The following is a 27,476-nucleotide window of genomic DNA, read 5'->3' on the forward strand; positions in this document are numbered from 1 at the left end:
GATTGGTTATATCATAATTATAGTACTAATTCCCTTCCTTTTTTTTGAATCAGCCCCGGACCAATGAACCTTTTGAGTTTTTCCTACTTAATGTGGGTTCGACAACAATCACTGACTGTATATGATTATTGATATCATAGCTCCCAACTGACTTTCTTTCAGAGGGACAGTCCCTCTTTGGGATCCCAGTCCCCCTGTTACCTTTTTTTTTTATTCATTTGTCCCTCTTTCAGGACTGATGTACAAACCCGTATATATATATATATATATATATATATATATATATATATATATATATATATATATATATATATATATATATATATATATATATATATATATATATATATATATATATATATATATATATATATATATATATATATATATATATATATATATATATATATATATATACAGGGAGTGCAGGATCATTGGGCAAGTTGTATTTTTGAGGAATAATTGTATTATTGAACAACAACCATGTTCTCAATGAACCCAAAAAACTCATTAATATCAAAGCTGAATATTTTTGAAAGTAGTTTTTAGTTTGTTTTTAGTTTTAGCTATTTAAGGGGATATCTGTGTGTGCAGGTGACTATTACTGTGCATAATTATTAGGCAACTTAACAAAAAACAAATATATACCCATTTCAATTATTTATTTTTACTAGTGAAACCAATATAATAATAATGGCAGTATTTGTATAGCGCCTTTCTCCTGTCGGACTCAAAGCGCTTGCGAGGCAGCCACTAGAGCGCACTCAGTGGGCAGTAGCAGTGTTAAGGAGACTTGCCCAAGAAACTCCTTACTGAAATAGGTGCTGGCTTACTGAACAGGCAGAGCCGAGATTTGAACCCTGGTCTCCTGTGTCAGAGGCAGAGCCCTTAACCATTACACTATCCAATCACAAATGTACATTTCTGACATTCAAAAACAAAACAAAAACAAATCAGTGACCAATATAGCCACCTTTCTTTGCAAGGACACTCAAAAGCCTGCCAGCCATGGATTCTGTCAGTGTTTTGATCTGTTCACCATCAACAATGCGTGCAGCAGCAACCACAGCCTCCCAGACACTGTTCAGAGAGGTGTACTGTTTTCCCTCCTTGTAAATCTCACATTTTCTCAATGGGGTTCAGATCAGGTGAACAAGGAGGCCATGCCATTAGTTTTTCTTCTTTTATACCCTTTCTTGCCAGCCACGCTGTGGAATACTTGGACGCGTGTGATGGAGCATTGTCCTGCATGAAAATCATGTTTTTCTTGAAGGATGCAGACTTCTTCCTGTACCACTGCTTGAAGAAGGCATCTTCCAGAAACTGGCAGTAGGACTGGAAGTTGAGCTTGACTCCATCCTCAACCCGAAAAGGCCCCACAAGCTCATCTTTGATGATACCAGCCCAAACCAGTACTCCACCTCCACCTTGCTGGCGTCTGAGTCGGACTGGAGCTCTCTGCCCTTTACCAATCCTGCCACGGGCCCATCCATCTGGCCCATCAAGACTCACTCTCATTTCATCAGTCCATAAAACCTTAGAAAAATCAGTCTTGAGATATTTCTTGGCTCAGTCTTGACGTTTCAGCTTGTGTGTCTTGTTCAGTGGTGGTCGTCTTTCAGCCTTTCTTACCTTAGCCATGTCTCTGAGTATTGCACACCATGTGCTTTTGGGCACTCCAGTGATGTTGCAGCTCTGAAATATGGCCAAACTGGTGGCAAGTGACATCTTGGCAGCTGCACGCTTGACTTTTCTCAGTTCATGGGCAGTTATTTTGCACCTTGGTTTTTCCACGCGCTTCTTGCGACCCTGTTGACTATTTTGAATGAAACGCTTGATTGTTCGATGATCACGCTTCAGAAGCTTTGCAATTTTAAGAGTGCTGCATCCCTCTGCAAGATATCTCACTATTTTTGACTTTTCTGAGCCTGTCAAGTCCTTCTTTTGACCCATTTTGCCAAAGGAAAGGAAGTTGCCAAATAATTATGCACACCTGATATAGGGTGTTGATGTCATTAGACCATACCCCTTCTCATTACAGAGATGTACATCACCTAATATGCTTAATTGGTAGTAGGCTTTCCAGCCTATACAGCTTGGAGTAAGACAACATGCATAAAGAGGATGATGTGGTCAAAATACTAATTTGCCTAATAATTGTGCACTCCCTATATATATATATATATATATATATATATATATATATATATATATCTATATATAGTGGGTTGCAAAAGTATTCTAACACATAGATATCTTTTGTTTTAAACCATTCCATTGTTGCCCTGGCTTTATGTTTAGGGTCATTGTCCAGCTGGAAGGTGAACCTCCACCCCAGTCTCAAGTCTTTTGCAGACTCCAAGAGTTTTTCTTCCAAGATTTCCCTGTATTTGGCTCCATCTATCTTCCCATCAACTCTGACCAGCTTCCCTGTCCCTGCTGAAGAGAAGCACCCCAGTGCATGATTCTGCCACCACCATATTTGACAGTGGGGATGATGTGTTCAGAGTGATGTGCAGTGTTAGTTTTCTACCACACATAGCGTTTTGCATTTTGGCCAAAACTTTCCATATTGGTCTCATCTGACCAGAGCACCTTCTTCCACATTTGCTGTGTCCCCCACATGGCTTGTGGCAAACTGCAAAAGGGACTTCTTATGTTTTCTGTTAACAATGCCTTTCTTCTTGCCACTCTTCCATAAAGGCCAACTTTGTACAGTGCATGACTAATAGTTGTCCTATGGACAGAGTCTCCCACCTGAGCTGTAGATCTCTGCAGTCCGTCCAGAGTCACCATGGACCTCTTGACTACATTTCTGATCAGCGTTCTCCTTGTTCGGCCTCTGAGTTTAGGTTAATGGCCTTGTCTTGGTAGGTCAAAAAGTAGGGATAATAAAAATTGCACCCTGCAGGAAGAAAACACAGAGACAACAGGAGCCCAAATGGTGCAGTATGTCACAGTACCAGAAGCCTGTAAAATATGCAAATGTATTATACTCACAAAGGTGGGTTGCAGAAGGGCAACCGACTACTAGAAGCAGGTGGAGATGTATAACCCCGACTCCACTCGGGTGACCAGACAGAGCTGGTGATGGTCGCACTCTTGATAAAAAGCAAACCTCAAATGACCTAAACTGGTCAAAGAGGGTTGATCCCCCTCCAAAAGGAGGGTGAAGGCACAAGGTAAAGGGGGAAGAGGCGCCCAGAGCAGATAAAATACGTTAAAAACAAATAAAATGAAAAAAGTGAGGTGGCTTACCTCAATGAAGACAAATTCACGTATTAATAGAATTTTATTGCACTGGCAACGCGTTCCGTGGGTGCATACCCACTTCCTCAGGCCAAATAGCAGTGCCTAATAGTGCTTGTGGCTACAAGCACTATTAGGCACTGCTATTTGGCTTGAGGAAGTGGGTATGCACCCACGAAACGCGTTGCCAGTGCAATAAAATTCTATTAATACGTGAATTTGTCTTCATTGAGGTAAGCCACCTCACTTTTTTCATTTTATTTGTTTTTAACGTATTTTATCTGCTCTGGGTGCCTCTTCCCCCTTTACCTTGTCTTGGTAGGTGTACAGTTGTGCCATACTCCTTCCATTTCTGAATGATCGCTTGAACAGTGCTCCGTGGGATGTTCAAGGCTTTGGAAATCTTTTTGTAGCCTAAGCCTGCTTTAAATTTCTCAATAACTTGATCCCTGACCTGTCTTGTGTGTTCTTTGGACTTCACTGTGTTGTTGCTCCCAATATTCTCTTAGAAGACAACCTCTGAGGCCCTCACAGAGCAGCTGTATTCGTACTGACATTAGATTACACACAGGTGCACTCTATTTAGTCATTAGCACTCATCAGGCAATGTCTATAGGCAACTGACTGCACTCAGATCAAAGAGGGACGAATAATTATGCACACACCACTTTGCAGTTATTGATTTGTAAAAAATGTTTGGAATCATGTATGATTTTCATTCCACTTCTCACGTGTACACCACTTTGTGTTGGTCTTTCATGTGGAGTTCCAATAAAATTGATTCATGTTTGTGGCAGTAATGTGACAAAATGTGGAAAACTTCAAGGGGGCCGAATACTTTTGCAACCCACTGTATATGAAAAAGTGTTTAATTCACTTTACCTCCATCCTTTACATTTATATTTTTTCTTATTTTAAATGAAATTTCTTATGAAATCTTTATGGTATGCGTGTCTGGAGGTGTGGTTAGGGGTGTGGCAAGGGCACGGATTAAGTGTCCTTCTTTTTTATTTCAAAAACTTGGGAGGTATGTGATATTGATTTATAAAGCGGCAGCGTATTCCATGGTGCGGTGCAAAGTAATAATAATAATCCAAACATTTATATAGTGCTTTTCTCCTGTCGGACTCAAAGCGCTCAAGAGCTGCAGCCACTGGGACGCGCTCAGGAGGCCACCCTGCAGTGTTAGGGAGTCTTGCCTTGGACTCCTTACTGAATAGGTACTGACCCTAGCCAGTGGCGTAGCTAAGGAGCTGTGGGCCCCGGTGCAAGTTTGACAATGGGGCCCCCCCAAGCACTCTATACATAACAATTGATACGGCGCACCAAAACCTGCCAATGGCAACTACAGGTGCAAGAAAAGCATGGGAAACAGTTTCTTAAGGATTACCAGTATTCAAAGTATCTATAGAAGTCATTATTATGGGCACAGGACCAATAGAGAGCTAATACTGTACTTGGGGGAGGTCCCTTCGGGGCCCCTCTGGCCCAAGGGCCCCGATGCGGTCGCTACCTCTGCAACCCCTATTGCTACGCCCCTGACCCTAGCCAAGATTCTGAACCCTGGTCTCCCATGTCAAAGGCAGTGCTCTTAACCAGTACTCTATCCAGCCACTTGTACTCTATTCAGCCACAAGTAAGAAACAAACATGGGGTACATAATAAATGATCATTACAGTGACAAATGTAACATAATAAAAGAAACTGTATAACAAATTGCAAGACACAAAAGGGGGAGAGAGCCCTGCCCTTGCAAGCTTACAAACTAAAGCAATGGGCAAGAGGTAGGGTATTATACAATATGCATTCCTAGAGGCAGTGTGTTTTTAGGTTATCTAGTAAGGAATACATTTTGGCCGGAGGTTGAATGGGGAATGGCCTAAGTTAGGGCCAGTGCACACCAAAAACGGCTAGCGTATCCGCAAACAGCAGCAGTTTTTGAAGCGTTTTTTTTCAGAGCGATTCTAGGCATGTTTGGGGTGATTTTCTAAACATGCCTAGCATTTTTTGGAGCGTTTCGGTGTAGCAGTTTTTATATTTTTGTTACAGTAAAGCTGTAACTGAACAACTTCTGTAAAAAACACGCTTGAAAAATAGCTCTGATCTAGCGCTTTTCGGGGCGATTTTTCACTTTCCTATACTTTACATTGAGGCGGAAACGCCTCAGAAAATCCACAAAAATGCTGCAGGACCCGGACAAGTTTGCGTTTGGGGAAGAAAATGAACTGCTCTGGTGTGCATCATCCCATTACAATACATTAGCTAGGCGGTGTGTGTTCCCCTCCCCCCCACTCCGCAAGCGTTTTTAAAAACCGCTCAGAACTGCTCTTGGTGTGCCCTATATGCGTGTCGGAAAAAGTGAGTTTTGAGGGAGTGGTTAAAGATTTTAAAGGTTGGAGAGTGACTGGTGTGTTGTGGAGGAGAATTTGAGAGAAGGGGTGAAGCACGTGAGAAATCTTGTATACCTGAATGCAAGGAGTTGATTCTAGAGGAGGACAGAAGAGGGTCATGTGCAGATCTGAGATTGCGATTGGGTTGGTAGCTAGACAGTAGTGAGGACTGCGGAGATGTACGGGGGAGAGAGATCGTGGAAAGCTTTGTAGATTAGAGTTAAGAAGCGTGTATAAATAAATATATATATTATTTTTTTTTAAGGGATTCTGACTGTTACATCTTTCTCTTTGCTAGTTTGAAGTGGATCAGAGATAAACTTTTACTCATTGCATAATTGTGTTCCTTTCATATAGTTTGTAGGGCATTCCTCAAGCCAAATACTTTTTCTGTTTTGTTTTAATACTCTAATTCTCTATAAACTAAACAAGCCTCGTCCACAGCTCCTTTTGTGCCTTGGCGCTGTAGCAAGGGCTTATGGGTACTCAGTCTGGGCAGGAGGAGGAGGAGGAGATTACTAGCCATTGGTTTCAGAGGCAGAGGGGAGGAGAGGAGACTGAATTTACACACAGGCAAGCTGATAGCATCTCCAGCCCTCAGCCTGTGACAACGTGACAAACAGAACATGGCTGCCCTCATTGTATCACATGAATAAATAATCATAAACTGTTGAAGCTGTTTGCAGCTAGATATGTTATCTAAACTTTAGATGAGATATATAGACAAGTTACTGTTTATAGTTAGTTTTTCATCTCGGATCCGCTTTAAGTTCCATTCTGTGAGGTTTTTTTTCTATATGTTCAGCTACTTTCAGGCTGCAAAGCAACACAAATGTTAATCTTACGATGGGGGGTGACTCCGTTCTGTACCCACACTGCACAGGGGCTTTCAGGCTCACTGGATTAGTTGTGGTAAGAAAGATCCTTTGTACTGTTTAATTCCCAATCATTTACAAGTGACAGGCATGTGCAGCCAGTGTGTGGCAATTTCCCTGCCCTCTCTACAGTACTTGGGTGTGAACATATCTGACGTTTGCCTGCTGCGTAGGGAAATATCAGTGTGGATCCAAAGTCTCTGTTCTGTAGGAACACTAACCTTTTGAGCCAAGTGTAAATAATATATTTGTGGCGAGCAGGGTTGATTTAATATGGTTTTGCTTTGGATCATGTGCATTTTTGAGTGATTGCTGCCTGTCTGTGAAGACTTTAGTCTGTGATCACATTTCTGTTTAGTCTTGTGTTGTCTGTGTTGTAGCTGAGCACTCCACATTTGCTGCCTGTGCTGCTGGTAGTGTGCAGTGTGTACGTAGCTGTTTGGTAGGTGCGCCCAGTAATGACACTGTGGACAGCGTGTGCCCTCCTGGCCGGAGCCGTGCTGCTGCTGTATCTCTACCTGCGCTTCTATTGCGGATGGGGCGCGCTGTTCCGGGAGGATTGCGTGAGGCCACCAAAGCCGCTGGTCACCGACAAGAGGACGAGAGACAGAGTGCTCAAACAAGGTGCGTACAGGATTGCCTTCCCCTCTCATAGAAGGCTGGATTTATACTTTTTGCCTCCAGGTCAGTAATCTTGTGGCAGCCCCTTTCCATCTGCAGTCTGAGTTAAATGTAAAGCATCAACCTTCATTTACAATAGGGGCGTCGCTAGCCCCAAAGATTGGTGGCACGTGCCCCGGATCTATTCTGGGGTGCCCTGGATGTCCCCCAGGCAGAGTCAGCTGTGGTGCTTCAATGGCGAGCATGCTGGGAGCTGTGGTGCATCAGTCGGGGGTATGCTGGGCACTGTGGTGCCTCCATGTAGGCATACTGGGTGCTGTGGTGCCATGCTGGGTGCTTTGATGCCTTTATAGGTGCACACAGGGAGCTGTGGTTCTTCTATGGGGCATGCTTGGAGTTGTGGTGGGGTGGGAGAATGGGAAGGGGTCCACCAGAAGGTCAGGGAATGCTATGGGGGAATTGCTAGATAACCTGGTGGCAGGCCAGCCCGCCCACCAGAAAGCCAGACTAGCCAGCACAGAGGCCAGGTAATTCTGCCTAGTTATATTTAAGTGACTGACTATTTATGTGATACGGTGCATTTTTTTTTATATTAATGGAGAAGGGGCTTCATCCAAAATTAAAATTGCTGGGCAGGCTTACTTAGACCGCTGTTAAGTTCATGTAGATTTGGCTCTACCCTTGACCACACCCACATTATGTTGTGTGGCCACACCCACATTATGGTGTGTGGCCACACCTATTTTCCGACAGTACCCAAAAGTGCCCTGGATCTCTTAGGATCCTAGCACCGCCCCTGATTTACAATATACTGCAGTCACCCCCTTCCATGGGCAACCCCCATTTCAGCACCGTTTCAGATGAGTCTGACAATCAGCATGTTGCTCTGTGCATAGAGAGGGAACGGGGAGGATAAGTGGGAGTGAAAGGCTGGCGTTGTCAGTGGTACATAACATTAGCGATCGGATGTCTATATTTATAGACTGCCTCCTACTTACAAACAGGGTCTGTTTTGGGAGATTGTAAATTAAATTTGTTTGTAAGTTGAGTCCTGTGCTAAACATGGTGAAACATGGATACATTACTTTCGGACAACTCTGGATTTGGATGTACAGGTAGAACGAAAGACTCGCCCTTCAGTGTTTCCATGGGAACATGCCCACATTTTTTTTTCAATTTAGACTTGTAGTTTTTGAAAAAAATGATTTTAACCACTTCACCCCAAAGCGTTTTTTACCCTAACGGACAACAGCGATTTTCACCTTTCAGTGCTCATCCCTTTCATTTGCCAATAGCTTAATCACTACTAATCACAATGAAATTATCTATATCTTGTTTTTTTCACCACCAATTGAGCTTTTTGGGGTTGATATTTGTTTACAGTAATTACTTTCTTCTATGCATTTTAAAGGGAAAAACATGAAAAAAATACACTATTTCTCCGATTTCATCCCTTATAGTTTTAATATAAACACTGCTACTATACATAAAACCCACACATTTTATCTGCCTATTTGTTTTGGTTATCACAAGATTTTAATTATGTTCCTAGTACAAAGTATGGTGACAATATAGTGTTTAGAAATAAAGGTGCATTTTTTGTTTGGTGTTTTTTTCCCATTATTTTCACATCCACGGGAATGCACATGCATGCGCGGGAGCGCGCACATGCACACGCGGGAGCGCGCACATGCACATGCGGGAGCGCACACATGCACACACGGGAGCGTGCACATGCACACGCACAGCGGCAGCAGCACTGTTTGACTTATGAAATGTTCTGGAGCCATTAAGAAGCTCTAGCAGGACATTTTTAAAAGTTAGCTTGTCATTAAGTGGTTCAAAAATTAAAAGAAAAAATGACTTTTAAACTTGTCTAAGCAGGCACAGAGGGCAGAAGTGACACAGAGGGGGACACTGGAGGCACAGGGGGGGGCACAGAGGAGGTACAGGGGATAGAGATAGCTAATTGACTTCCGACTTAAGAACAGATTCAGGTTAAGAATGAACCTACATTCCCTATCTCGTTTGTTAACCGGGGACTACCTGAATAGTATAGTTCTTTTAAAGTAAAACTGAGACAAGAATAAAGAAAGATTTGATACTTACCCGGGGCTTCCCCCAGCCTCATAAACACCGCGGAGCCCCTCGCCAGTCAGTCTCTTCTGCACATGCAGTGGCCCCTCCGCACATGTGTAGAAAAGCCCGACTGGCACGGCTGAGCCAGATTACCGGGACTGATAGACGAAGAACGCAAGCACTTGGGAGGACGGCGAGGGACTCAGCGGTACTCATGAGGCTGGAGGAAGCCCCGGGTAAGTATCAAATCTTTCTTTACTCGCGTCGCAGGTTTACTTCCAAGTGTTACTTATGACAGTTTATATAATAACATAATACGTAAGAACTAAAATTTGTAATAAAAATCAATTTTTCACATTTTGTACATGTAGACAACTTGGTTTGTATCTCTGAAATGTTGGAACTCGAGTCATTTGTAAGTAGGGGATTACCTGTACTTGGAAAAGAAAAATCTGCTTCAATTGGGCAACCTAAAGGTGGCCACTAACGGTCCAATCTCTAGCGAAAAATCGTTTGAATTGGTTGTAAATAATCTCTGTTAATAGACACAATGGATTACGAATGATTATAAAAACAATCGTCCGATTGAATTTTCGTCTAACCAAAATATGTATTTTCTTCTTGGTTGTGATAGATAGGAAGCAAAGATTGCTTTGTTGATGGTGTAGTGAACGATTTCACTTCCAATCAGAATTTCTGATCGTTCTAACAATTTTTCGCTAGAAATTGGATCGTTAGTGGCCACCTTAATGCTAAGTACACACATTACATGGAGTTATTGTGTAGAAATGATTACTGACAAATGATAATTAGCTGTGAACGATTTAATGTGCAAAGATTATGGGAAGTTAAAAACTCTGTACTAAGATAGACAATTTGGGTGCCAGCTGCTAGTGGACAAAATGGGTACTGTCATTGACATCAATACAAAGTAACAGCAAGCGGGCGCCCAAGTCGGAATTCGGGCAACTGATAACGTGTATCGTAATAAGTAGGAGATTCAGAGGTTGCGACCACACCAGGGCCTCTTGGCCTGAGGGATCCACCTAGGGTCTCTCTTTAACCACTTGCCGACCGCGTCGCGCTGATGGGTGTGGACGCGGTGGCAGCCCCAGGACCGCCTAACGCCGATCGGCGTAAGGTCCTTGTTACTAAATGAGGCACATGTGGTATCATTTTAACCGTGACAAGTTGTAGAATTCCTTTTGGTGTGTCTAAAAGCTGTGACCCACGTCACATGAAAAATAGGTAGGGACAAACTTAATCAAACGTAAAAAGTAATTTTCAGAATTTTGATCAAACTTGGGAAATTTTTTTTAGCAACATTACAAGAGACATATGTGGTATCATGTTAATCGTGATAGGTAGTAGAATAGAGTTTAAAGAGTTTTAGGGTTGAAGCACATGTCTCTTGTATTCTTTTAAGTCACAAACTGAATCAAAAGAAATTAAATTTTGCATATTCTGTACCAAAATAAAAGACTTGTAAAATGAAAACAATGTGACAGAATATAAAAAGAAAAAACATATATTGTTACCTTAGGAACCTGGCTTTTTTAAATATGTATACCATGAGGGTATATTACTATTATTTTTCAAAATAAGGCCTTGTAATCAAGGATAGTGTACAACGAGAAAACAAAAAAATAGAAAAAAAGACACCTTTATTTCCAAATACAATATTGTCACCTTACATTGTGCTAGGAACATAATCTAAATGTTGCAATAACCAGGATGGATGAGCAAATAAAATTAGTGGGTTTAACTTATAGTCAGCACTGTTTAATGTAAAGCTATAATGGATGTAATTGGAGAAATAGTTTTTTTCTTTTTTCCCCCTTATTTTCCCTTTAAAATGCATAGAAAACAAGGTGATTACTAAACAAAATTAACACACACTAAAAGCCTAATTTGTCCTGAAAAAAACAATATATAGACCATTTAGGTGTGATAAGTAGTAATAAAGTTATTGGCAAATGAATCGGAGCAGCGCCTATATGTGAAAATTGCTCTCGGGCTGAAGTAGTTAAGTAACTGTAATCTAGGAAAACACTGTTATCTTGGATTTCAGCTGTAGGCAGTGAGGAAATGAGTTAGGATCGCTCTCTGCTCTCACGCTCTGTCCTGATACGACCTAGGCGTGTCTCTCTGACAGAGATGGGGCAGATCAAACCTCTGTTTCCTAGTGGGGAAGAAATCACCACACAAACACACAGGTACACATAAAAGGTAACGGTTTTGCGAATAAGCTCTATTCTACCGAGAGGGGAAATGGAACAATGGGTAACAAACAGAAAACAATAGCCCTCATTCATTGCTTGTCCTTTACCCATTAGCCATGGAAGACTGCTAAATAGCATGATGTGTCAGCTATACACATGCTAGATTCACCCCAAATGACTTTCCTGGCCCAGAATTTCAAGCCTGTGTATGAGCCTTTAGGCAGAAGATGAGAAGGACTATCTCCAGCTGGGACAGAGATAGCAGTAAAAACCTATAGCAGGTCCCAATCAGTCTCTGCACTATCCAAAGTAAAAACAAAAGTTTCACTAAAACTCTCCTTTTAAAGTTTTCTTAGAGATAAGGTTGAGTTCACCCAAACACAATGGGCTTTACCAAAGTGTGCTAACGTAGTTAGCATGCCTAAAAGCATTGCACAAAGTAGGGTGTTAAGTAGTTTGCATGGGCAAAGCTGTTACTGATCGCGTGCTATTTGGTGCGTGTGAAACCACACACCGGTTTGCAAAGTACGCTTATCAGGCTATTTTGCACGCGGACGGTGCGACATTTTGCACACACCGTGCAGCGCTAAACTTTGCGTGCTTAAAAGTTTGCGTGCATATTAGTGCGTGCAAAGGCACTTTACACGTGCTAAGGGGTTTTTCACTGGCGTGCTAACACTTAGCACGCTTTAGTGAAACAAGTCCAATATGTTATTATAGATAAAAAGATGCCAAACTGCAGAGGCGTAGCAATAGAGGATGCAGAAGTTGTGACCGCAGCAGGGCCCTTGGGCCAGAGGGGTCCCTCTGGGCCTAACCATAACCACAGTATTTGAGGGGTTACTAAGAGATACTATACAAGGCTTCATAGCAGAGAATAATCTTATTTCTCAGCATCAACATGGGTTTACTAAAGACAGGTCCTGTTTGACTAACATGCTCAGCGTTTATGAGGTGGTGAACACTAATGTGGATATTGGGAATGCTGTAGATGTGATATACTTGGACTTTGCAAAGGCCTTCGACACTGTTCCCCACAGAAGTCTGGTGCAAAAGATGAGGATGCAGGACAGGGGAAGAGTCTGTGTGCATGGATAGGGAACTGGCTAATGGACAGAAAACAAAGAGTTGTGGTCAATGGATTTTATTCGAAATGGGTGACTGTTAGCAGTGGTGTCCCACAGGGGTCAGTACTGGGTCCAGTGCTCTTCAATGTATTTATTAATGACCAAGTAGATTAAGTAGAAAGTAATGTTGCTATTTTTGCAAATGATACAAAATTGTGCAGAATCATCAACTCTCAGGAAGATAGTGTCATATTGCAACAGGATCTGAATAGGATGGCTGTATGAGCCCATAAATGGCAGATTAAATTCAATGTAGAAAAATGTGCAGTCATGCATTTTGGTCGTACCAATGGTCTAGCACCATACAAAATAAATGGGATACAGTTGGGGACATCAAACTTGGAGAAGGACTTAGGAGTACTCATCGACAACAAGTTTAATAATCGTATTCAATGCCAAGCCAATGCAGCTAATGCAAATAAAAATTTGGGGATGCTTTAGTAGGGAAATAAAAACTCGGGATGCTTTCCAGAGCTCATGTTTTTGAGTGGCATCAAACAGCTGTTGTAGACACTAAAGGGTTATATCTGCCTGTACACCTTTGACAAATGTCAGACTAAAGAGTCAGATAAAAAGGACCCTTTTTATGTGCAATTAATTTATAATGTCCAAAGAAGTGACTGGCTGTTATTTTCAGGAATGGTAAGGTACCTCTTCTTTTACATAGTTACATAGTTATTTGGTTTGAAAAAAAGATATACAGTACATCCATCGAATTCAACCAGAAAACAAAGTACAACACCAGCCTGCTCCCTCACATATCCCTGTTTATCCAGAGGAAGGCGAAAAACCCTTACAAGGCATGGTCCAATTAGCCCCAAAAGGGCAAAAATTCCTTCCTGACTCCAGTTGGCAACCAGATAAAATCCTTGGATCAACACCACTGGGCATTACCTAGTAATTATAGTCATGGATGTCTTTCAATGCAAGGAAAGCATCTAAGCCCCCTTTAAATGCAGGTATAGAGTTTGCCATAACTACTTCCTGTGGCAATGCATTCCACATCTTAATCACTCTTACTGTAAAGAACCCTTTCCTAAATAAATGGCTAAAACGTTTTTCCTCCACGCGCAGATCATGTCCTCCAGTCCTTTGAGAAGGCCTAGGGACAAAAAGCTCATCCGCCAAGCTATTATATTGCCCTCTGATGTATTTATACATGTTAATTAGATCCCCTCTAAGGCGTCTTTTCTCTAGACTAAATAAACCCAGTTTATCTAACCTTTCTTGGTAAGTGAGACCTTCCATCCCACGTATCAATTTTGTTGCTCGTTTCTGCACCTGCTCTAAAACTGCAATATCTTTCCTGTAATGTGGTGCCCAGAACTGAATTCCATATTCCATATGTGGCCTTACTAGAGAGTTAAACAGGGGTAATATTATCCTAGCATCTCGAGTTTTTACTTCCCTTTATATCCGTTTTTTTATTGTTTTATTCACATTTTTGGGTGCCTCCTCCCAACAGTTTTCAACAGTCTGTGTTTGTTTATGTCATTTTAATAAAGTGTGTACTTTTAAGCGCACCTTTATATCAAATAATGTAATCTTACTTATAGATGTTTTGCCATGTTTGGCTCTTTCTCTTTATTGAGAACAGGTTTTTCCCAGGATAAGATCCCCCCAAACCTGGATGCCCTGGTCATTGGCAGTGGTATTGGGGGAATGTCGGCAGCCGTCCTGCTTGCCAAGGCTGGTAAGAAGGTCCTTGTGTTGGAGCAGCATGACCAAGCTGGAGGAAGCTGTCACACCTTCCAAGAACATGGATTTGAGTTTGATGTTGGTGAGTATGTGACTGTGCATGCGTAGGAAACTTATGTGATCAATATATACTGTATCTTTGGCATCTGTAGTGTGTCAGGCATTTCATCATGACAGTATGGCCTGATCACACAACGTAAAATAAGTAAAAAACTTGGATCCACCAGGTATCCATTAACAAAAATGTATTGATCCAAAACTAACTGGTGCCATTAAACGTTATATAAAGATATACTTTTTGCTGGTTTGATCCAGAGAGATCTCTACTCTAGTCCTTGGCCTGTAACATGGGACTGCGCTTCTTTGTTACAAGGTACATTTAAACCTATATTACATTTTTTTGGACTATACCTAGGAGTTCCTGTTTGAAACTATAACAAATTTCAATAATAAATATTCCAAGAAGTCCCAGTTTGTTATTATTTCTGTGTTTTTTAAAGAGACACTGAAGCGGAAAAAAAAATATGATACTGTATAGTGAATTGGTTGTGTACTATGAATAATTACTAGAAGATTAGCAGCAAGAAAATATTCTCATACTTTTATTTTCAGGTATATAGTGTTTTTTATAACATTGCATCATTCTATAATATGTGCAGATTACACAACACTCAGCATTCAAAATGATTCTTTCAGAGCAGTCTGTGAACTAATGATCTCTCCTCTAGCAGAGAAAAAGTAAACAGTTCACTTACAGTTGAGATAATAAAAGTCAGATAACAGCCCTCTCCACGACTAACTTAGTCGGAGAGCTTAATGGCTTGTTTGCATAGAGATAACAACTGGAGTTTCTCAACTCTTCCTGTACTGGAAACAATTAGACTGATGTATCTGATCTTAATGTTTTATTTCTTAGCTGTACTACACATACAAATCATAATATCATAATTTTTTTTTCGCTTCAGTGTCTCTTTAAGCCCTTATATTTTAATATATATATGTAATTAGGACCACTATTGCGAAAAATTGTAAAATGTAAAATGCATGTAAACACATACAAATAGAGTTGGGCCGAACGGTTCGCCGGCGAACGGTTCCCGGCGAACTCCGGTGGTTCGCGTTCGCCACCCGCAGGCGAACGTTTGTGGAAGTTCGCTTCGCCCAGTTCGCATCAAAAAACAAAATTTTTACCCTCCATTTCACTGTCAGCAGCCATGTTATGGTCAAACACACTGCTTGAGGACCCGCCCACCCTCCCTTCAAGCTAGGTCCTTTATACCATTTGACTCAGTTGTCTGCCTACACTAATTATGGGACAGCTGGTACACACTCTGCTAGAGAGTTTTAATTCCTCCCTCCTCCCTCCTCCCTCCTACCGGAGGGAGGAGGGTCTCTTCTGGCAGGGAATTATACTACTTTAAAAGCCAGTATACATCATACCATAGCTGGGAATCGAACCCAGATCTCACTGTGTAGTGGACACGTCACCCTAAGCACTGTACCACTACAGTAGTAAGTGAAGCTAGCCGAAAATGTACCATTAATGCTCAATGCAATAGAACCATTAGCTTGCTTAAAGGAGAACTGTAGTGAGAGGTATATGGAGGCTGCCATATTGATTTCCTTTTAAGCTATACCAGTTGCCTGGCAGCCCTGCTGATCTATTTGGCTGCAGTAATAATAATAATAATAATCCAAACATTTGTATAGCACTTTTCTCCTGTCAGACTCAAAGCGCTCAAGAGCTGCAGCCACAGGGACACGCTCAAGAGGCCACCCTGCAGTGTTAGGGAGTCTTGCCTTGAACTCCTTACTGAATAGGTACTTGACCTAGCCAGGATTCAAACCCTGGTCTCCCATGTCAAAGGCAGAGGCCTTAACCAGTACACTGTCCAGCCACTGTAGTGTGAATCCCACCAGAAACAAGCATGCAGCTAATCTTGTCAGATCTTACAAAAATGTCAAACTGTTGTTTGTTCAGGGTCTAGGGCTAAAAGTATTGGAGGCAGAGGATCTGCAGGATAGCCAGGTAACTGGTATTGCTTAAAAGGAAATCAATATGGTAGCCTCCATATACCTTTCACTACAGTTCTCCTTTAAAGGGAACCTTAACTGAGAGTGATATGGCTGTTTCCTGTAAACAATACCAGTTGCCTGGCAGTCCAGCTGATCTTTGTGACTGCAATAGTGGCTGAATCACACCCTGAAACAAGCATGCAGCTAATCCAGTCTGACTTCAGTCAGAGCACCTGATCTGCATGCTTGTTCAGGGGCTGTGGCTAAAAGTATTAGAGACACAGGATCAGCAGGCGATTCAGGCAACTGGTATTATTTTAAAAGGAAAAATCCATATCCTTCTCCGTTTAGGTTCCCTTTAAGGATTTGTAGCATAAAAGCCAACTCACATTGGCTGGGATTTGAACCTGGGTCTCAATGTATGGTGGACAAGCACACTATCCACTATACCAACTGAAGCTGGCCTGAAATTGCTGGCCTGAAATTGCTGGCCTGAAATTGCTGGCCTGAAATTGCTGGTTCAGGCCAGCAATTTCAGGCCAGCTTCAGTTGGTATAGGGAATAGGTTGAAGGGTTGAAGGGTTGAAGGGTTGGAGGTGGGAGGTGGGAGGTGGGAGGAGGGAGGTGGGAGGAGGGAGGTGGGAGGTGGGAGGAGGGAGGTGGGAGGTGGGAGGTGGGAGGAGGGAGGAGGGAGGAGGGAGGAGGGAGGAGGGAGGTGGGAGGAGGGAGGTGGGAGGTGGGAGGAGGGAGGAGGGAGGTGGGAGGTGGGAGGTGGGAGGAGGGAGGTGGGAGGAGGGAGGTGGGAGGTGGGAGGAGGGAGGTGGGAGGTGGGAGGAGGGAGATTAAAATCTTCCTAGCAGAGTGTGTAGCAGCTGTCCCATAACTAATTAGTGTAGATAGGCAAATGGTATAAAGGACCTTGCTTGGAGGAGGGAGGGGGGGGAGGGTCCTCCAGCAGAGATGTGTATTTCACTCAATTAGGTGTGGCTCCAGGTATTAGAGCTTTTGAAACATGTTTTCTATCATTTTTCCAGCTGATAGAAACTTTTAAACTTTGAAAGTTCGCCTCCCCATTGAAGTCTATTGCGGTTCGCGAACTTTTTCGCGAACCGAACCTTTTGCGAAAGTTCGCGAACAGGGTTCGCGAACTTAAAATCGGAGGTTCGGCCCAACTCTACATACAAATAAGAAGTTGGTTCCTTCCAGAATAACATGAGGCATACATTACTGTTCTTCTATGTCCCTGTTGCTTACAGAAGGTAGTAGAAATCTGACAGAACCGACAGGTTTTAACTAGTCCATCTCTTCATGAGGGATTCTCAGCATGGCCTTTATTCTTTATAAAGACATTCCCCAAAAATCATCTATACAAAGATGCTACCCAGCCTCTCTGCCCACCGTGCCCTTTTTTGGCAGTTGGATGGTGTAACTGCCATTCACCAAGTGCTTTTGAAAATAGAGAAAACCCTGAGAATACCCCATGAAGAGATGGGCCAGTCCAAAACCCCATGAGAACCCTGAGAATACCCCATGAGAAGATGAGTTCTGTCAGACTTTTACTACCTACTGCAAGTGCAGCAACATAGGAGAAAAGTAATTTATGGCTCATTTTACTCTGGAAGAAACCTACTTCTTATCTGTATGTTTTTATACGTATTCAAATTTTCGATTTTCTCGATAGTGGTTATTTAATCCACTACATCATTAGGAAGAGAGTATTTTTTTTTCTCTCCCCAGGAATAGGATATAAAATGGTGGCATACCTCTGTATGTCAGGATGTCATGTGAGTGTCTCGGGGGAAATATAATGAAGCATGGGATAAAAAGCCATGCTTTAGGAATACTTCAACAATTTAAAAAAATGTTAGTCAACCATAACAGTTAATCTACAGAAATAATCCCGATCTTGAAACCCAAAGTACTCAGACATGAAAAGTAACCTCACTCCAATGTCAGCATTCAACATTCCAGGGCTGATGCACACTACTAGGCAGTAGTATTGTTTTTCGAATTCGAGACCTCGTGGCCCAGAAAACAAACACCCACATTCAGCACCGAACAGATCCTTGATGAATGAGTGTATTTGGGTTCCAAATCATGAGGTCCCGAATTCGAATGACAATACTACCAGGCAATACATTGCTTCAGACAGAGGGTTGCTTCTCACATGATGACTCTGTAGACCTTTAAACCAGGCTTACTGTAACTGTTTAAAAACCAGTGGGAACATGGCGAGTAGCTGTTTGGGATTAATAAACAATAGTCAAAGTCTTATTCTTTCTACCGGTATTTGGAATTACATAGAGACTGGCATTTGTAGATCATCATCTACTGAGAATTTACAGAGCTCAAACAAACCTTCCCCAATATTATGTATTTAATCTCACATGATAACCATGGTATAGTAAAGGCCAACAACTATTTCAGGGGTTGCCTTGACAAAGGTGACCATCCCTGGCCCTAAAACGGGTATGTCAAACCGGTCCTACGAGGGCCAAGGTCCTCGCACATTTTTGACACAGCTCAAATGAAATGATGGGTCTGAATCAGTAAAGGTGTGGTCCTTCAGGTAGAACACATTCCTCTCTTTCTCAGTCCATCCTAAACACTGGCATGGATCTGGCCCTCCAGGCCTGGAGTTTGACACATGTGCCCTAAAACATTTGTTGGCTTCTGCAATACCATGCTTAACATGCGGTATTAAAGGCACTAGTTCTGGAATTCTGGAGTGATGGCTGATTTATGAACTGATTATTTGGACTAGAAAATATTCCATTATCAATCTAAAAGGAGACAGACAGGCACCATCTGTGGTCAACTGGCTTTATTTTAGCAACACTCCATAGTGAAATCGTACAATATTCGATCCAAGGACGTACTGCCAAACATAAGCCTTGTGCTGTAATGTGGTGAAGCAAAAGAGGCGAGTTTGGTGATAAAGGTTGGACAACACACATCACAAAGACGCTTGGTCATGTGGGGAATATTACATTATCTGTCTGTCAAGCAACCAGCAAAATTAGAAGGTGTGCAGTCTTATATTTCTGTACCATCTAACCTTGTATGACATGTCGTTCTTCAACGCAAAAAATGTCAATTGGTTCTCTAGAATATCATTAATATAGTATTGGATGTAATGTAAATAGTGGAAGTATGCTTTCTGTTATATTGAATTCTTAGGACTTTTAAAAACGTATAGAGAAATTGTACTGAGAAATGATTCTACTAATGATGTAATGGTCTGCCACTGGTCAGGTGTACACTATGTGGGGCAGATGCATGAAGGAGGCATGCTACGGGTTATCATGGACCAGTTAACAGAAGGACAACTTCAGTGGAACCTCTTGGCACCTCAATATGAGTCCATTAAGATAGGCCACAAGGTGTACCATCTCCACGCTGGTAAAAGAGAATTTCTGGACACGTTAAAGAAGCAGTTTCCAGGAGAAGAGGAAGCCATTGAGAAGTTTACAGCACTGATGAAGGTGACTGAATGATGACAAATTTAAAAGCAGAGATTTAAGCAGTGTTTAATGAAGATACGCACTGAACCAGTCAATGTATTCTCCATTCTGAAGTGCAACCAAACTGTGCATAATTATCACGTTATTGTTGTAGATTACTCTGTGTCATCCCCAGATTTAAAAAAAAAAAAAAAAGAATGCTGTGGCCCTTATTCAATTCACCTTTTCTCCTAGGTGAAATTCCTTTTTAGCTTCCAGCAAGCAAGAAAATACTCAGAATAATTTTGACAGTACTTTTCCACCTACCTGTTGGTACTTTTTGAATTGCAGAGTGTCGAAAAGTTATTTTAACCACTTCAGCCTACAGTGTTGTATTACCTTGTGCACCCGAGAAACGTTCACCTCCTATTCATTCGCCATTAACTCTATCGCTACTTATCACACTGAGATGATCTATATCTTGTTTTTTCCGCCACCATTTAGGCTTTCTTTGGGTGGTACATTTTGCTAAGAATTATTTTATTCTAAAGTGGAGGAAAAAAGACGCCCAGATGCATAAGTTAAAACCAGTAAAACTAATAAAAAAGAAGTGGCTTACCTCCAAGGATGACACTTTAAAAAAAAAAGTATAAAACACAATAATTTGTTTAGACAATGGTGATGCATTTCATGGGCTCAACCAACTTCATCAGGCCTAGTATTCATGGCAAAACAATAATGCAGCCAAGCTTTAAGAGTCTCTCTTTCACACCAAGACAATAATGCAGCAAAACTCTGAGGCACTCAAAGCTCGGCTGTAATATGTTTTTGCACTAATACTTGACCTGATGAAGTGGGGTGAGCCCAAGAAACACGTCACCGTTGTCTAAATCAATAATTGTGCTTTACACTTTTTTAAGTGAAAAATCTAATGAGGTAAACAATTGTATCTATCCTCCTATCACTAAAAATGACTTAGAGATCCCCTTGTTTTATGTTATGTTTAGAAAGTAGGTTTACTGTTTTGTCTCAGCTTAATTAAATATATGAACTATTCACCCTTTTTTCCCCTGCTCTCAGAAGCCCAGTTCTCTGCCAGGAAAGTATTTTATGGCTGGAATTTCTTATCAGTGAAGAATCTCTATAGTTAGACTGGGTCCCAACTGGAGAAAAACTGTCAGTTGCATAGCTGAATATTACTTATATATTACTACTTTCAGGCAGAGAAAGAAGAAAAGCAACACTGCATATGCGCTTGGCGCTGTACACATGTCTATTTCATCATGTCACACGTCACCATAAGGAATAGTGTAGGGGGGGTCGGGGGAAAATGATTTGAACTTACCCGGGGCTTCTAATGGTCCCCCGCAGACATCCTGCGGCCAACAAGTGCTAAGCATCTCTGGGAACTCCTTCAAGACTGTTGGGAGACCATTTCAGGTGACTACCTGTTGAAGCTCATCAAGAAAATGCAAAGAGTGTGCAAAGCAGTAATCAAATCAGAAGGTGGCTACTTTGAAAAACCTAGAATATGACATATTTTCAGTTGTTTCACACTTTTTGGTTATGTACTATACTTCCATACGTGTTAATTCATAGTTTGGATGCCTTCAGTGTGAATCTACAATGTTCATAGTCATGAAAATAAAGAAAACTCTTTGAATGAGAAGGTGTGTCCAAACTTTTGGTCTGTACTGTAGGTGGATTATTAGCTAGACTGTTGGCTGAAGGAGGTGGATTAATAGCTAGACTGTTGGCTGAGGTAGGTGGATTATTAGCTAGACTGTTGGCTGAAGGAGGTGGATTATTAGCTAGACTGTTGGCCGAGGTAGGTGGATTATTAGCTAGACTGTTGGCTGAGGTAGGTGGCTTATTAGCTAGACTGTTGGCTGAGGTAGGTGGATTATTAGCTAGACTGTTGGCTGAGGTAGGTGGATTATTAGCTAGACTGTTGGCCGAGGTAGGTGGATTATTAGCTAGACTGTTGGCTGAGGTAGGTTGCTTATTAGCTAGACTGTTGGCTGAGGTAGGTGGATTATTAGCTAGACTGTTGGCTGAGGTAGGTTGCTTATTAGCTAGACTGTTGGCTGAGGTAGGTGGATTATTAGCTAGACTGTTGGCTGAGGTAGGTGGATTATTAGCTAGACTGTTGGCTGAGGTAGGTGGATTATTAGCTAGACTGTTGGCTGAGGTAGGTGGATTATTAGCTAGACTGTTGGCTGAGGTAGGTGGATTATTAGCTAGACTGTTGGCTGAGGTAGGTGGATTATTAGCTAGACTGTTGGCTGAGGTAGGTGGATTATTAGCTAGACTGTTGACTGAGGTAGGTGGATTATTAGCTAGACTGTTGGTTGAGGGAGGTGGATTATTAGCTAGACTGTTGGCTGAGGTAGGTTGCTTATTAGCTAGACTGTTGGCTGAGGTAGGTGGATTGCCTGTACTTACAGGATGCCTTGGAATCTTCTGTACTTATTAGGGCAAAAGAAGTAACTTTTAGAGTGAGATGTTTCACATAAAAAACATCTGTTTTCTCCATAGCAACAGATCAGTTATCTAGTAAAGGTAATACATTATTGCTAACTGATTAAAGTAATGTTTTTAAATGACAAATTGTTGATAAATGATGTCTTACATGAGGTTATTATGACAACAAAGAATGATATTCAACTGGCTAACCGTTCTATATCATGTTTCTATGGACAGACAGTGGCTCGTCATGTGCCGTTCCTGGCAATACTGAAAATGATGCCTCAGTGGTTGTCCTTGCTTCTGGTGCGATTGGGTGTTCACCATTGGGTATCTCCAATATACCGGCTGGTAGAGACCAGTCATCAGCAGGTGATGGACAGCCTGACCAGCAATAAAGAACTACAGACTGTCTTCAGCTATCTCTTTTATGGTGAGTGATGGGAACTAGTGCATGTGGAAACTCAAACAACCTTGAGGGCCCGTTTCCACTTGCGCGGAAACCGGGCCGAATCCGCTGAGTTTCCCCGCAGGCAAATCACGCAGGCAAACTCTGCCATAGGGAGTAACGGAGCCGCCGGTCGACTCGCTTTCGCTAGCGATTCGGCCGGCTCTTCCATCTGAATCTGTGCGGTTACGCTGATGAATCAGGTGCCGCCACGGTTGCAGTGGAAACAGGCCCTGAGAGTGCCTCTATAAAGGCCAGTGAGGGCATGCCATCCCGTAAGGACCACGTTGATGATGCATTTCCCGACCTTTGGGGCCCATTACAGCTGCTAAAGCTGCTGTGACCATTGCTATGTATAGGGACATTTAGCTATCAGTATTTGTTTAGCTAACTTATCAGTTTCACTTTCAAGTGAACCTAAATTATTGCACAGGACAGAAGAAAAACACAGAGAAATGCACCCTGTATGTATTTAGAGAGTTTAGCCGTTCTAATTCTCCCTTATCTGTGACTAATCACAAGTTGTAATTTGATCCCTCAGCTATGTCAGCTGGCTGTCACAGCAAATCAGCAAATTGGTAAACACAGGTTGTTAACAATATGTCTGCTTAAAGGGGCACTATGGCCAAAAATTGTAAAATTTTAAATATGTGCAAACATAGACAAATAAGAAGTAAGTTTTTTCCAGAGTAAAATGAGCCATAAATTAATTTTCTCCTATGTTGTTGTCACTTACAGTAGGTGGTAGAAATCTTAAAGAAGCGACAGGTTTTGAACTAGTCATCTCTTCATGGGAGATTCTCTGGGATTTATTTATTTTCAAAAGCACTTAGTGAATGGCAGTTGCTCCGTCCAACTGCCAAAAAACTGTGTAGCGAGCAGGAGAGCTGGCCAGCATCATTGTTTAAATCCTTTTTTGGGAATATCTTTATTAGGGCCCGTTCACACTTAAAATCGCAGAACGCCGGCGATTACCGCCGGCGTTTTGCGGAGTGATTTTCCCGCGATTAGCGCGGAAAAATCACTGGACACTGCGGCGGTTTTAGAGTGATCGCGATTAGCGTGCTATGCACGCTAATCACGATCGCAAATCGCGGAACGCTCGTCGCCGGCAAACCGCTGCATGCAGCGCGGTTGCGGTTATCGCTAACCGCAACCTACTACATTGTGTAGCGGTTCTTGCAGCGGTTTGCCGTGAACGGGAATCGCGCGATTTCCGCTCTGGTGTGAACAGGCCCTAAAGAATAAAAGCCTTGCTGAGAATCCCCTATGAAGAGATGGACTAGTCCAAAACCTGTCACTTCTGTCAGATTTCTACTACCTTCTGAAAGTGACAGCAACATAGGAGAAAAGTCATTTAGGGATCATTTTACTCAGGAAAAAAAAGTACATATGCACATATTTCGCCATAGTGCCCCTTTAAATGAAAGCGGCCCTCCAATGATCTCCACCTGACTGCACCACGCATTTCTCACTCCCGTGCATGCCTACAGGACTTCTCAAAAGCCACCCCCACCCTTTTAACTCCCCCGCCTACCCCTCAGACTCGCTCCTTCCTTCAACACCTTCAAGCAAGCCCTCAAAACACACTTCTTTAAAATGGCCTACTCCCCATCTACCACCCTTCTGTAACTCTCTCAGCTGAGTGCCTTTTCCACAGCCTTACATTATGTGTTCACCCCCCTCCTTTATATTGTAAGTATTTGGCAGGGTCTTCTCCCCCCCTCCTTCCCACCTTAGTGTGTCTTTCTTGATCTTGCAACCCCAACTGTGACACCCTTCCCATGGACTACACTTGGACTTTAAAGCGGGATTGTCACCTTAAAAATAAAATTTCAGCAGCAACTGGTCTGAGTGTATTAAGTGATAGAGATGCTAATCCTGCATTTAAAACTTGCAAAACTTTTTCTGCTGTTATGGTTTGGAGTTATCACATACATTAGGAGCACTGGCCCTAGTGCCAAACAGTGCCAAAGAGTTGAATGCTGGGATTTCTTTTTTATCTATAATATATTCCTCCTCTTCCATTTATTTTCCTGTCTAGCTGCTTATCTGAAACACGATCCCCTGCTCACTTGTGTTTACAAGCAAGGATGAGGTGACTCAGCGATTGGAGGAGAAAAGAAAAAAAAAAATAAAGAGCAGAAATGACATCAGTATGTAGTCTAAACTGTGGGCAAAAGATATGGTTCCCACCAGGAACAGAATTATCTTCATTTACTATATAACATTCACTGAAATCAAAATGTGAATCTACTTACAGTATATATGTGTTTTTTTCCCTGGCATAATATGGCTAATCCTACTGCTTTAATTGCCGGGTCTCTGTTAAATTGCATGATCATGCATCTAAATGGGGCCCATACACTTAAGTGCCATTACATTACCTGCTCCGCCGATGTGTATCCCCGCCGTCACTGCAGTTCCTTCTCCGCTGGGCTCCAGCAGGCTTCACTTCTTCCTGTCCCGACAGGAAGTTTAAACAGTAGAGCGCCCTCCACTGTTTAAACTTCCCCCGGCAGGAAGTACAGTGAAGCCGGAGCCCAGAGCGGAGAAGAGACAGTGGAGACCGGGGGACTCGCGCCGGCCGGATCAGGTAATGTATGCGGGGGGAGGGGTGGCGGCGGCAGCTCCACAGATTGTGATCGGTTTCATAGTGAAATCGATTCACAATCTGTTTGCAGTAAAGGCAGCCATACGATCCCTCTCTGATCAGATTCGATCAGAGAGGGATCTATCTGTTGGTCGATCTGATGGCAAATCGACCAGTGTATGGCCACCTTTATACCCTGTTTGTATGAATAATCTTGTGCTGTGTTGTATAACTGCATGCTACCTCTCTGTCTGTCACCCCTTGTTTACATTGCATGTATCCCTATTTATTGTCCAGGTTATCCTTATCTTTAGTAACAGTGATAGATCTCACAGACACCACTTGCCTGATCTCTGCACTTTGGAATAAAGGTAGCTCAGGCCAATGTCGGCACTAATTGGTTTATCAGACAACTAATCAGAACATCAATAAATCAATTACAGAGTTCATGGTTTACTGCAATAAGTAGAATCGTAAAAAACAAATAGGGCGATAGAGGTCACGAATAGAAAAGGAATGGATGTACACTGAGCCGGATTTACAGCTCAGGAGCCTGTAGTCACAGGCGTTCTGGCGACCTTAAAGTGAACCAGAGACGAAGCACCTTCATGTATTTTACTATATATATCAGTGGGAACATTAGAGAAAACACCTACCCTGCTCTCTGTTTCATCCTTCTCTTCTCAGCCTGCTTGTTATCAGCCCTGATAAAATCCCCCACTGAGCATTTAGTCTGGCTTTGCTCAGGAATCATTATAGCTGAGTCATTATAGCAGAGCCAGAAGGGGGTAGACTTGGGCTTGAAAAGACATCAGAGAAGACAGTCTCAGCTATAGTGATTCCTGAGCAAAGCCAGACTGAATGCTCAGTCAGGGATTTTATCAGGGCTGATAACAAGTAGGCTGAGCAGTTAAGAATGAAACAGAGAGCAGGGTAGGTGTTTTCTCTAATGTTCCCACTGATATATATGGTAAAATACATGAGGGTGTTTTGTCTCTGGTTCACTTTAACTCCGCCCCTCAACTCAGGCCTCACTCCCATATTAGGTAGGCATCCCTCCTTTCCTGACTGGTATTAAATAGCTTCCCCAAAAGGTATGTGGACATTTGTATAGGTGAGCCGCCTCTCCTACATAAGGCGCCTGTAGGCACATGCCTACAGTGCCTTATGGTAAATCAAGACCTGGATGTACACTACTTGTATGCATATGCAGTCCTGTGCATAAAGGAAAGATAGAGAGAAACCAAACACCATTTAACCAGCACAATATTCCAGTCCATACTGTTAAAGCACACCTGACCTGAAGCAAAGCTACTTAAAGAGGAACTCCAGTGAAAATAATGTAATAAAAAAGTGCTTCATTTTTACAATAATTATGTATAAATGATTTAGTCAGTGTTTGCCGATTGTAAAATCTTTAGTCTCCCTGATTTACATTCTGACATTTATTACATGGTGACATTTTTACTGTGGGCAGGTTATGTAGCTGCTGCTAGCTGTTTTGGCTGTTAGAGACAGCTGGAAACAGCTATTTCCTGTCTGTGAACCGTGTTACATTGTGGCAAACTGTCAAAAGTACCGCGGTCCTCAGAGCTTCTTGTGGGAGGGGTTTCACCACAATATCAGTCATACGGCGCCCCCTGATGGTCTGTTTGTGAAAAGCAATAGATTTCTCATGTAAAAGTGGGTATCAGCTACTGATTGGGATAAAGTTAAATTCTTGGTTGGAGTTTCTCTGTAAGTTAAGCACAGAGGTATGTTCATGCTGGATCCACATACCTCTGTGCATTGTTCGCTTTAGTCCCATGGCTACAATTACTAGGTTATGCCTAAAGGTGCCCATACACTCGTCAGATTGGCAGCAGATAGATAAGAAATGCATCTGATGATCTATCTGATGCGTTTTTAGAACATTTTTTACCAGGATAGAATTCCAATAGATTTCAGTTTGAAATCTATTGAAATTCGGTCTGATGGCATTTTTTTGCCATCAGATTTCCATTAAGGCCAATGCAAACTGATAAGCAATCTCATCAGATCGACCTAAATTTTCCACCCTGCAAGTTCGATGGAAATCCATCGAAATCGATCGAAATCGGCCGTCGATCGGTCGATTGGCCAACCGATTTGCAATCGATCTATCGATCGATCGATCGGGATCGATCGGTCGGCCAGAAAATCGGCTGAGTGTATGGGCTGCTTTATGATGTTGATCCAGGGATTTTATCTGATTGCCATCTGGAGTCGGG

The 27,476-nt window shown here is 42.3% G+C and overlaps 1 protein-coding gene across 3 annotated transcripts in view; it reads left to right on the top strand.

Moving 5' to 3' along the window:
- The first annotated feature begins 6,716 nt into the window (after window positions 1–6,716).
- Window positions 6,717–27,476, top strand: part of LOC137543695 (all-trans-retinol 13,14-reductase-like) — a 90,051-nt gene continuing 69,291 nt past the window's right edge. For all 3 annotated transcript variants that reach the window (XM_068264815.1, XM_068264816.1, XM_068264817.1), the window contains exons 1-4: window positions 6,717–7,138; window positions 14,161–14,343; window positions 19,533–19,762; window positions 22,424–22,619. In XM_068264815.1, the coding sequence (XP_068120916.1) occupies window positions 6,973–7,138; window positions 14,161–14,343; window positions 19,533–19,762; window positions 22,424–22,619 (775 nt within the window). In that variant the 5' untranslated portion in view covers window positions 6,717–6,972. The remainder of the gene's footprint in view (window positions 7,139–14,160; window positions 14,344–19,532; window positions 19,763–22,423; window positions 22,620–27,476) is intronic.

Source organism: Hyperolius riggenbachi, unplaced genomic scaffold (assembly GCF_040937935.1).
Source record: "Hyperolius riggenbachi isolate aHypRig1 unplaced genomic scaffold, aHypRig1.pri scaffold_168, whole genome shotgun sequence".
Classification (NCBI taxonomy): Eukaryota; Metazoa; Chordata; class Amphibia; order Anura; family Hyperoliidae; genus Hyperolius; species Hyperolius riggenbachi.